Source organism: Chenopodium album, chromosome 7, assembly GCF_948465745.1.
Source record: "Chenopodium album chromosome 7, dcCheAlbu1.1, whole genome shotgun sequence".
Lineage (NCBI taxonomy): Eukaryota > Viridiplantae > Streptophyta > Magnoliopsida > Caryophyllales > Amaranthaceae > Chenopodium > Chenopodium album.
The window spans coordinates 65,116,538-65,129,459 of record NC_137840.1 but is presented as its reverse complement, the minus strand read 5'-3'; the positions used below and the strand labels follow the sequence as shown (position 1 = coordinate 65,129,459).

The 12,922-nt window shown below is 37.2% G+C and overlaps 1 protein-coding gene across 1 annotated transcript in view; it reads right to left on the bottom strand.

The window, feature by feature from the left end:
- LOC145639191 (uncharacterized) overlaps nt 1–12,922 on the bottom strand; it is a 40,702-nt gene that overhangs the window by 11,143 nt on the left and 16,637 nt on the right. The window contains exons 20-35 of the mRNA XM_081690360.1: nt 11,119–11,177; nt 10,388–10,490; nt 9,993–10,181; nt 9,790–9,906; nt 8,934–9,208; nt 7,306–8,810; nt 6,013–7,190; nt 4,210–4,329; nt 3,977–4,132; nt 3,323–3,877; nt 3,167–3,238; nt 2,592–3,047; nt 2,320–2,503; nt 1,467–2,232; nt 745–861; nt 166–436 (exon numbers count right to left, since the gene is read on the bottom strand). Of these exons, the coding sequence (XP_081546486.1) occupies nt 166–436; nt 745–861; nt 1,467–2,232; nt 2,320–2,503; nt 2,592–3,047; nt 3,167–3,238; nt 3,323–3,877; nt 3,977–4,132; nt 4,210–4,329; nt 6,013–7,190; nt 7,306–8,810; nt 8,934–9,208; nt 9,790–9,906; nt 9,993–10,181; nt 10,388–10,490; nt 11,119–11,177 (6,123 nt within the window). The remainder of the gene's footprint in view (nt 1–165; nt 437–744; nt 862–1,466; nt 2,233–2,319; nt 2,504–2,591; nt 3,048–3,166; nt 3,239–3,322; nt 3,878–3,976; nt 4,133–4,209; nt 4,330–6,012; nt 7,191–7,305; nt 8,811–8,933; nt 9,209–9,789; nt 9,907–9,992; nt 10,182–10,387; nt 10,491–11,118; nt 11,178–12,922) is intronic.

The following is a 12,922-nucleotide window of genomic DNA, read 5'->3' as shown; positions in this document are numbered from 1 at the left end:
AGGGACAGGGACTGGGACTGAGGGACTGAGGGTACACATTAAGACTATTTAAAGCTACATTACCAGCAAGATAATAAGAAATTCTACCATTTATGCTTCTTTGTCCTAAACAATACAGCTTTCAACAATCCTTGTAAATTAGACAGTCAATAGACAGCTACATACCTCCTTAGTGAAATTATCAATTCTGTAAGGCATGAAGCCTGTGTCATCATCAGAAAGAAGAATGAAATTTGTTCCTGACTTGCCAATGGCATTGTCAATTATCTTCTCATCTTGAATGACATCAGCATTCTGAACTTCAATTCGAATGACATTTGATGCACCAGAAAAATAATTCCGCATTTTCACTTGTGTATCGCCCAGATGATCAGGATGAAAGCTGCCTGACCACTGACATCCAGTTTCATCAAAACATGCAGTAAGAAGCAACTCCCTGTAGCAGGTTCAACAAACAATTAAAGCAAAAGCAAGCAAACTTGCTGATTTGTCATGTATGTAAGGGTGCTGTATTTAAGTGCTGGGAAAAAAAAACCCCTCATAAGACAGCAGCATCATTAGAGAAGCAACAAACATAAGTTCTTTCTGAAAAGTCTTTTATCCTTTTATATAAAAGAGCAGATCCAGTTGTACGGGAATTAAAGCCACACAAGCTTCACTAAGCATGTATGTCACTCTTGAATTCATTATTGCCAGATTTTGTGTGCCAAGCTTACAGCACAAACACATTTTAGTTCACTGTACCTTGTAGTATCTATCCAGTGGAGATGAGAGTGTTGCCCAACGCCTAAACGGACAAGAAAATCAGTGTCCTTCTGTTTATACCACAAAGGCTTGCTGCATGCATTACTGATCACATATCTGCAAAATAAAAAATGCAACCAAGAAAACCTTAGAAAAATATCAGCTAATTGCACACTAATAGCTCACTCTAGGCATAAGACTTACTAAGTTAGTATTCTACACATCTCGAACTGAATCCTTTCCAACTATACTTAATACTTTACCAAGACCAACCGAGCATATCGAAACACAATCAATATTAATTACATGATAGGTTAAGGGGTTAAGGAAAGGCTCAATTTGACAAAGTATGTAGAGTATACTTTCCACAAAAATTGTATGAAGTAAATCTCAAATTCATGAAACTCTTCACATTCCAAATGATCCAATGACGTAGCATACTGTAATTGTTGTATCAATTATTATTCAAGGGTACTTGAATGTTTAAAATAATATGCAAGTTGCCAGGTTAATTTTGGTAGGCTTTAGGACATAAGATACAAAAGAATAAAAATCATTTTCTCAGCTCTTGAGCTCAAATATGACGCTTTTAAAGCTTAGTTGAGCTGCACAAACCTTAATCAAGCAGCCCGTTATGGGCCCAAAAGGCTCTTCAGCTCATTAATATGCCTATGTACATTCAGGAAAGAAAACAAAATTCAGAGTACAGAGAAATCTATCACCTTGGCTGGAATGTTATGGCTCTTGTCCGACCCATAAGTGGAGTATCAAGTAGATGTGATGTCACAGATATAACAGATGCAGAGCTTGAAGATGGTTCTTGAACCAAAACTGCAGTTGACCCACTAGGAGCAACAAGGAAAAAGGGGCTTGACCATGATGAGCTGGGTAAATTTTCTATTGGATATTCAGCAGGGTACCTCGTCACTTTGACCATTATTTCACTAGCAACAGAACTAGGATCAGGAGAGTACATAACCGGGATAGCTTTTAGACATTCATTATTTGAAACATTGGAGACTTTAAATTCGGATTGATTGTCAATGTCTGAATTCCTGGTCAAGTTGTTTTGAGAATCCTCTTGTTCAACCAAATCCATCTGGTTCACAGATTGATGATACAAAGTACCATGTGAAACTGACGACTGCGTTAGTATTATTCCTGAATGTGGATTAACGAATTTCTTGGAAGGAATAACATGTTTTTTGGACAGATAACTTTCACTGTCATAATTCAAGGCTCTAGGATGTGGCTTATCCTCAGATGGTAAGAGATGAAGACCATCCTTCTGATCAATGAATAATCCCTGCTCAGTTGAATCATAGCAAGTAGGAACAATGCAATGATTTCCTTGTAGTTCGTGGTCTGATCTTGAAACTGTCAGTGCAAATCCTGTGCAATTGTACAACAAAAATGGAACTGATATGCAAAGTTCCCGAGCACCAGATAACGAATCCATCATCTTCTCAACCACAACATATATAGAACCTTACAGAAAACAAAATATAAAGGGTATTAGAGAACATAATGAATTAGGTCTTCCAAAAGTTAAATTATAAATTTATAACAAATTACCATCAGACAAATCAGCACTTAAAGCCATTGTTTCTGTCAGCGACAACACAGTTCCACTAGGTTTAGCTGTTGCACTGAATGTCTCTGCACGTGGAAATTTCACTGCTGCTGGTCCAAATCCAGCAATGTTGAACGTCACACCAAGATCATGTGAAGAATCAACATGAAAAAATGACGCTTCCACCTAAAAAAAAAGGTACATGCATAATTGTTAATAATGAATTCTGAAACAAGGTCTTTAGTAACATATGGGCTTGGAAGCTTCAGTATACCTCTTTGACTACTGTTGTGAGAGTAGCTCCACCACCTTCTATAGTGACAGACATAGGGTGAGGAAGATAATTTTTAACTGTTAAGGGTGTGGTGAGTGTCACACGATGTATGAACCTGGTCTTTGACCTTTTATGTTGCTGTGGCTGATCACAAGCTGTGACCGATTGCTTCAAAGAACTACTGAGACAGGGTGATCTCCTCAATCTCCCAGAAAGAGACAAGCTTATGTCTTGAACAGATAGGCAGCAACGAAACAAATAATTGCTTGGATGAAATGGATTGCAAGCAAGATATCTCAAAAATCCACTCCTGTTTTCAGGAGAGAGAATCATTGAAAGATTATGCACTTCACACCACATATAATTGTTACCATTAGGACGCCACATCATGTGACCTGCTTCTGCCAGATGTAAAGGCAGGGGAAATTCATCGCCAGGTTTTATTGAATCTACAATCTATTGTATGATTGAGGTTAGAAGTTGGAGATATCAATAATGCAACGAACAAAAAAAACTATCACCATATCTACACTTGGCAGCTAATAAGCAAATAACAATATTCCCTTTGGATATACCTTTGATGACATGCCAAAAGGAATGTCAAATCGTAGCTGCAACGGCATAGACGTTGAATTTTTAAATATGACCTGCAATTGAATAAGGAAAATTATGTTATATATCATAAGTGGTAGAAAGTAATCATCAAGACAAGGGTTAGCCATCTAACTTACAGTAGAATACAGTCGTATGAGCTTGCTATATCGCTGCAAAGATACATCAAACACCACAGGTACAAGAAGCCCAATATTTGCATCTGCCCTCTTGTTGTCGTTTGAAAAGTTCACATCAAAGTATGTAAGACCAACAAGATCCATTGAGATTGGTTCAGAACTTTCAGAAGTTCCCTCAAATTGGATGGTCATGAAAGAATGCCCAGCCTTGCTTGATAATTTCTTGCTATGCCCTTCAGAAGAAGAAGCTGGTCTATCACTAAATGCTGGTTCCTCAAGTGTCCCATTAATGTAAATAGGAATAGATGCACCTGGTTGAACAGTGTTCTTGTATGCTGAAGTAGACACATCAACATTCTCAGAATGTCCAAGACCTTGATGGACATGAAATACAAAGGGCAAGGAGGTCATGTTATGAATGGTATAAGAAGCATATCTTCTTGTGCACAAATTATCAATGCACTGAAGATTCTGCAGTCTTTGGCTCTTAGGAACCTCATATGTTTGCACCAGGTCCCTAGATTCCTTGATCATCTCCATGGCCCTCAAGACAACCTGTGAGACACAATCAAGCATACACGATTTTATCATAAATACATGCAATTTTTGTTTATAAAGGTCCATCTCTGTGATGAAATTAAAACGAGAGCATACCTCACAGAGTGATTTGGTAATATTTATATTCAGTTGAGTGGTCGACTCGAGTAGTACATCCGTAATATTGCCACAGCCAAGGGGAGCATCCTTATCATAATTTCTGGTCATAGTAACCTGAAAGCTCCAAGGCTCTAGTAAGGGTTCCCACATGACCTGCAAATGAACAGAATAATATGTTATAGATTTATAGTCTCAGAAAAAAGAGTCACTATGAAGTTGCGATAAAACACCTTGTGGATGTTATTGTAGTTGACAAGCAGGTCTCCCTCAGCAGAGAAATTAGTGGCATTCTCCACAAGGAAAAACAAATCCTTCATGAGTAACTCTATCAAAGGCCCATTACCACTCAACTGCACAAAAGATTAAAATCAAGGGTCAAGGAATCTCACGTGAAATGGAATGAAGCTAATCAATGCATTAGATTAATATCATAAAAACAATAATGATATTTTTCAAGTCTATCACTGACAAGTGTTTGCCAAAACTAACCCATACTAGGATACCCGATGACCTGATATACCTAGTAAACACTCTAAATCCACCTGCAAAAATTATGCTATGATATGAAGACTGTAAACAAAGTTAACTTGTTTTTAATTGTACAACTTTGGCTTTAACTTTTGTCAAAATACAACTTTGATTAATTCCTTATAAGTATAATATTATAAAAAGTACAATATTTTAACACTGATACAAATCTAATACCATTTAACTTTATATTTAGGTAAATCATCAGTAAAAACAAAACAACATATTCTTTTATTATTAGCTAAATGAATGTAGACTCAAATACGACCCATCACCTAGGATTCTATGAATCGGGCATATTTCAGTACCGAGCTCAAGAAGCTCCAAAATAAGGGCTTAACTTAAATATTGGAAAGAATATCAAAACCTTTTTGTTACTACAAGTTTTAAGGAAATAAAATTTATTCTCATAGGCATTGACAGTGCAGCCGGGAAACATATTCATGGGCTTGCATGACCAGGAAATCAAAAGCCCCAACCTTATATTTTCCTTCCTCTTTGACTTAAGCTTTGACTTTTCAGATCTAGCATTTTTTAAAACCTGACAAAGGTTTTCCTTCCTTCCTCCTGATACTATTCTGCACTCATTCTCCTTCTAGAGAATACAAACCAAACGTCATGTCAGATTGGGTTCTGTCAACATGAGTATGAAAAGATCATGTGAAGTTCAAGTCACCACTTTGAATGCGGCTCGCTTATGGCTAAAAAAGTGCTCTACCTAGACAATAAAGGTGGAGGCTCTAATAGTCTAGTCTAACTACTATAAAAGTGCAAAATTTATGTAAACTCCTTAAAAGACTTTGAAATTAAATTTATAGGGAGAGCACAACACAGACTGTGATCAGCAAATCATTTCCAGTTTTGCCACTCTATGACCGTTCCTACACTCAAACTAAAAACGAATTTCGAACCATGATTCCTCCCTTTAGTTGACCCAACAGAGTAGAGTTTTAAAAAAAGAAAACAAATACCATAAAGGAGCAAGCTAGAAAGAAAGAAATGCAAAGAAAAAGTTGTTCATGGTCCACAGAGCATGAGCATATAACTGATTGCTGATTAGTATGATACCAAACTGCTACCAGCATTAATAGATATTTTTAAAATAATAATAATAATAATAATAATAATAATAATATAAAAAATAAAAAAAAATAAAAAAGAAAGAAAAATTAGCAATATAAGAACAGCAGAACAAATTTCCAAACACAGAATCATTTACTTCCTCCGTTCTATTAATATTGCAACAATGGACTTTTTGCACTTTTCATCACTCTTGTTTGACCATATAATATGAGTTATACGTTAAGCAAAATATAGTCAAATGACATCTTGTTGGATTCGTCTCATATAATACTTTCACAATATCAACTTTTTTATAATTTTTACTCTTATACAATTATAGATATTTAGCATATAAAATGTGTTTTGGGATGCGTAATTTCCTCCTTGTTGCAATATTAACAGAACGGAGGAAGTATGTTTTAATTATAGAGGTAGAAAAATACCCTTCCATCAGTGAGCAAAAGTGAGGCTTTCTTTAGTTGCAGTTTCAGATCAAAAGTCCTGAAAGTGATCTCTGAATTAGCCTCAGCTGTCCCAAACTCAATACATTGCCAAAAGTAGAATACTTGTTGTGACAACCAAACATCAAAAGCTTCACAATGGACCTGAACTTTGACCCCTATTTGGACTTCCTCATATTCACAGATATGCATATCTATGCCTAGCTGAAATAGCTGGAAGAATGGCCAAGACTGTACAGAACCACTCTCACATATTCCCACTGACCCAGTTAATTTTTCAAAATCAGATTTTAAATTCAAATTAGGGCCATTAACTTGCAGTTCAAAGCTTCGGCTCTGCAAAGTAACTGTTAGGAATTTGGTGTCCTTTCCTCCACTTAATGAATTATGAGTTTCTGAATTCAAGCCATGAGATTCTAAGTAATCTGATTGTGCAATTGCATTTTCACTGACCCATAGAGGGATATGGCATGATACATTAATGTTTTTGGACTTCACAACTACAGAAACAGCATTGTCTCCCAACTTGTTTGACCCTGGCAATGATAAAGTCTGAGATTGCAGGGACGTCTGCTCTGAAAGTTCCCCCAGCCCAGTAGTGTCCCCAACTGAACCTTGGGGGCATTGTAAAAAACATGAATACACATGATCAATCACCGTGACCCAATCAGATAGATGAAGCCATATATCCAAGGAAGGAATTGCAATGTGAAGGTCGATAACATATTGCTGATTGGCGGACAGACATATATCACGAACTGATGCACATGCGCTGTCCGATAAACATTGTGCTAGACGTATGGACTTATGCGATGCAGACAGCAACAGTGTAGAGATTTGGATATCCAAACACAATAATAAGTCATTCTGTAGAGTTGCTGATAGTATAAAATCCAACTCCAGTCTCCCAATCACATCTCGAGAATTTGAGTCTCTTTTTAAGCTAATTAGATTAACAGCCATTGATGTGACGCAGCACCTTATTTCTGTCACTGCCATGCTTGAGTCTTCTGGATTTCCACTGTTGATATCCTTGAGAGAATTAATCAACTCAAAAAATCCGGGAATGTCGCTTTTGAAATATTGGGATTTTTTGTCAACCAATGCATACTGATCAATTACCTCTGTAAATGCTCCAAACCCACAGATAAAATTGCTGTCTGTTGTGACAGGAACCAAGAAGAAAGTAGAAACAAGTAAATGACATAATAAATGAAGAACATATCAAAAAATAAATGTTTTAAAAAATATGAGTGTCATTATAGGATAGCCTACCTTCAGCATTGAGTTCGCAGCATGCAATTTTAGTCAAAATATACATTGGTGATTGTGAGCCTGAATTTTCTGAAAGCCTAAGCCAAAGATCAACACCAAGTGAATGAACTAAAATACAGCTTTCATTCTCAGAATTTTTATCAGATACTGAAATTTCAGATCCAAAGTCCTTAAGAGTCAGAAATGAAAGATGCAAATCCCGTCCAAACATATTCAAAGAGTGAGCTCTATCAGCTACTTCATCCTCCTGAATAGAAAACTCCGAAAAAACAGATATAGATGCTTTTTCCAAGGCATCATCTTCAATAAAACTGCAGTAAAGCTGTGGTATATCAAGCTTCAGAAATTGCTTCTTGTTGCTTTCAACAGGTGATATTAAGACGGACTCTATTATCTCGAACTTATAGACTATGGATCCATGATAATCTGTATCAATATGCTCATATTTCTCTGTTGCCTGATGCTCACCATCATTTGAACTCCAATCAGGCAAGGTAAAGTAACCAATCAATATTGCTAAATATTCAGGGGGTAGTACACAACAAACATGCTGAATGCCAAAACTAATCTCCAAATCAGAATTCATATGGTAAGCACTTCCTCTCCTTATCCGTATATTTAACACAGGAAAAATATTAGGGTGTGTAGGCCCCCACAGAAACTCCTGAAAATTACATGTCCACCACTCAGAAAAGAGAGTAAGCCCCTCAACAGAAGACAGTACATCAAACTGGTCTGAGTTACTACTAATTGAAGCTTTACCAACTGGTATAGTAATGCTACCTATAACACACGACGAATCATGAAAATGTATTCTAACATTTTCCATGTCTACTTGCGCATTCAATAAACTCAAATTCATACAGTTGTCACCTGGCTCAGGGGCCTTCACGAATGGTGTTTTTAGATTCTTCTTACAGTCTAAATTCCCAACATTCTTCTCTCCCATTTTAATATTCATCCACTCGGGAATAATGATGGCGCTATCAAGATCTCGGAGTCGACCAGAATTACGTATTGAGATAAAGGGGAATCGATCCAGAGGGATGTTTGCCCATTCAGCTTGTCCATTTTCACAAAAATTTGATACACCAAACCTCTGCAAATTAGAAGTAAGAGCATTTGTTGGTTTCGACTCCTGGTAGAGAGAATTTTTGTCAACCCCAGATCCATTAAGCATCAATTTCTCAAAGAAACCAACCAGCAACTGCACTATATCAGGATAGCAATGAAAATCAATGTCACTTAAGTATAACGTGCAACGATGATTAGTTAACTGCCCACTTGTGTCAGCTACATAATGCAAAAGAAAGCACCCATTCATTAATTCATTCCAATCACAATCATCACCATTCTCACTCCTTACAGTTTGTTGATGCAAAATATCTTCGTCACCAGTCATCCTGGATGAGCAAATAATCTTGCGATTATCCATCTGTCTGTAGCTAAAGATTTTTATCACCCTTATAGAGACCCAGCAATCTTCAACTTGACTGTGAGCAAACCTATAATATTAATGTAATGAACTTAATGAAGCTTGTAACAAAATACAACATTAGAAACCAAGTTGTCATTACAGAATCAATGGAGAGAGAGAGAGAGAGAGATTGTGTAAAACTAGGCCTTACTTCAGATTTACATTCCGTAGACTGAGCATCATAAAGATATTATTCTGACAATCACCAAGATCAACTTCCAAATTGAACAGTTCTAAATTCGCAGCTATTGAAAAATGAAATGGCATTGTTGGATAACATGATGAAGTGTTTGGCAGTTGGGAGCTTGTCTCCAGGGCTTGTTTAGAGTTGGAAGATAAAAGGTGAATATGTTCAGCTAGGCTCAGAAAAGCATTATGAATCACCGCAGAAAAGTGCACATGAAGAGATGATAGTATAAAGTGAGCCTGCCATAAAAACAACTAGGATTACAAAGCATGCCAGAAAACAGTTAGAAATAGAAAGAATGCATCTCCCTTGTAATGAAAATTTGACTATAGAAACATCTGGACAGCATGTCAGCATTTTTGCAACGTACACAATGATATAATGAACAACAAAGCAGAAGCTAAATTAGTTACGTAATTGAGTAATATCTATAGACGCAACAAAGAGAAACAAAATAATGCATTTGCTAGAGCCTGGAATTACCCAAATAAGATAAACCTACTTTTTGAAAATTGAGTACAATTTGGTTTCTTTTGATTCAATAAATGACTGGTAAGGCATAAGGCAATTTTAGAAGTGTGCTAGCATGGCATCAGGTTCCTTAATTCCATACTCCATATCAACATAGTAAAGCCATGAAGACCAAATCCTGTAAGTTTTCGTCAGACATGTTATTTGCTAAGGGCTGATGCAAATGCTGATTTGCAAAGCAGTATGTAATAAGTCTATCAGTTGAAGGAGGAGAGAAGGGATCATCAAGGTTTTTGGAGTCACAAATAAAAAAACAAAGTATGAAGTTGGTGTTAAACAATGAAGCCACCTCTAGTTGCTTCAGCATCATTTCATCTGGGATGATGCAATGAGCAAGCGAGACGGAAACAGAGAATTTCTCCACCACTGACAATCCTTGAGGTAAAACGGGGTCATTCAAGGTCACCTGCACATCAAGGTCAATCCATATAGATCAATCCATACAAATACTAGTTAAAAGGATTTAAGAAGATGAAGTTAAGCAAGACTGACCTGAAAATCACCCATGCTCACTTCATAATGGTCATATATGTCAAGCGGCAGTGCATTAAGAATTTTATCACCATCTTCCCGACCAAGCAAACTCTTCATGAGGGATATTTGATATTGATCTTTCTTTTTCAGTGAAACAGAAGAGATATTTAAGTTGGACGACACCCATAGACCATTAGTCTGTACTGTCTGTACTCCAAAAAGAAGCATCAGGAAAATACTTAAGTTGGAAGACTAGTGATTATATTGATATAAAAACACATGTGCGGAAGAAGCAAAAGATAATTTCCTATAATAAGACAAATAGAGAATATGATAAAATAAAAAACAAAAAGGATGTACCCAGAAAATGCAGAAGAGAAACTGGGAGTTAATTTGAAGGATAAGTATATTACCAAGGTGCATGATTCTGAATTAGCATTTTTCCAAGGGAAACTGATGGAGACATTGACAAAATTAACATCCCAAACGACCCTTTGCCTACCAGACAGAACACACCTACAACAAAAATGGCAAGTCAACCCTAGCATAGAGTGTAACATATATTAACAATTTAAACAGAATATTTTGCATCAGATAATTAATATAACTGGGATTGCATTGATTGAACTCTATGCAATAAATGTTAGTTACACTATAAGAAAACGCCAATACCTAACAACAAAGAACACTAGCCCAAGCTTTCATTCGAATTCTCTCAGCCAGCCATGCAGAGCCCCATTGCCCAACCCTCTTTCTTTCAATTTGTTTAAGCTTATTGTTTAGGATCCCTATCAGTCTCAGTCTTCCGCATAAATTCTTTATTCCATTTATGTATCTAATATTACAGAAGAAAAAAAAAATGACATATTAAAGACTCTCATTTATCTCTCATGCAATCAAATATATCTAATTCTAATTCTACACACTATTTTACAGCCCCACAGCACATCATCGTCATTTTCCATAGTTGTAATAATGTATTTCAAGTCAGGAAGTGCCATGTGACTTCCAGCTATCATTCATAGAATATCAATGTCATTGAATTTAATGTTAAATCTTCTGCAAAACTTAGGTTTGTAATCGCATACATCAATATGTATCCATGAAAAACAAAATGTCTCAGCAACTATGCTATAACACTCACTCTGCTTTAGATTGTAGTCGACAACTGGCATCTTTAATGCCATTCAGAGACAAAAGGACCTGAGAAACAACAAATACACATCAACATCATAAAGCACAAACGCGTACTCTAAGGAGTGGCAAAAAACAAAGGATTAGACATTTTACCTAGGGAAGATAAAACTATCAATAGAACCGTATATCTGGTCTGAAATTTTCAGACATCAGATACCAATTCTGATATCAGTTTCAGAATTTTTGGATACCCGGAATACTTCAGAGCTCTTATTCAGTTTAAAATTGGGTTTCTTAAAAAATATATATATACAAAGATTCAAAATTAAAATCATTAACATATTATTTTGGATATTGGATATCATGTATATAGAATCCAGTAATATTTGGAGTTTAGGACATCAGATATCAGATAACCGAAACTTTTCAACTTCGATACAAGTATCAGATGTACGAGCTTTAAACAGACTTAAGAGAAAAGGTATGAGCAGACTTAATATGTACTTAATTGCAAGTACACTAGCATACAAAGGGAAGATGTAACAGGTAGGGTGTGACAAAATTTGCACAAGGATACACTTTTCAATAATCATCCTTCCATGCTTTCTGTCTTTCTTCATTAACAACCTAGAGGTTTTCATATTCAGTAAGCTTTGCATATTAATCTGACCTTTCATTTAACTCAATATAATCCCACCGTTAGCATCCATCTTCTTCAAATAGGCCTTACTGGTAATTGTCTGATTGAGCAGGTAAGTTTACGTGGCTTTTATGAAAATGAAAAAAAATCCTATAAGACTAAGGGGCCGTTTGGTTGAGGGTAATCAGGAAAGAAAATGGGAATCAACTGGCCCGATTCCCTTTGTTGATGTTTGTTTAGCACTTTCTTTCATTCCCTTTCCCCTCTACATTACCTCAAATCCCTCTAAGTTCATTCCCTGCCCCCCCTACACTTTTCCATTCCCATTCCCTAGCCACCACCACACCACCTTCCTACCTCCACACACCACCGAGAAACCCAACCACCGCCGACGACCCTCGCCGCTTCTCCCCCTCCCCGTAAAACTCTCTTCTCCTCACGCAAAAACTAACCCAGCCCCTAGAAATCCCTCCCTCTCCCCGCAAAACCGCCGTCCGACCCTCCCCCACCCTCGAAACCCCCGGGAGAGGGGGGGGGATTCTAGGGGCGAGGTTAGTTTCTAGGGTTTTTGGGGTTGATTTTCGGGGAAGAGAGAGCTGCCCGGGGCCGGCGAAAGGCGGCGAATATGCGGCGAAGGTGCGGCTGGTGGTTTGGTGGACGGATGGTGGCTACAAAAGGTGGAAAGTGAATGAATTAGGTGGTTGTGTGGTGGTTGTGGGGTGGTTGTGTGGTGGTTGTGGGGTGGTTGTGTGGTGGTGGGTTGATGGGATTGTTTCCCTTTGTTTCTAAAACAAATAACATAGAGAATATTGAGTATTTTTATTCCATTTTCTTCCATTCCCTTTGTTCATTCCAATCCGTTTACCTCGGGTGAACCAAACGACCCCTAAGTGAAAGTATGAAGCCCCCTTTTTTTTAAACCTCCTCCTTCTCTTCCTCTCTCTTCTATTAAAATATTAAAAAGAATCCCTTTACAAAGCCATTTAGCATCCAAAACCCAGCTGCTACAGTCCTTGCCACAAAGAACAACCACAACCCAGCAGCTACAGTTCCCAACCCACCCCCATTCACTTTCATCGCAACCACCATAACACAACAATTTGCACTGGTGAGGCGGTGACTGTCGCTACAAAATTCACCCCAATCTAACATTCTAACTATACTTCTAGAG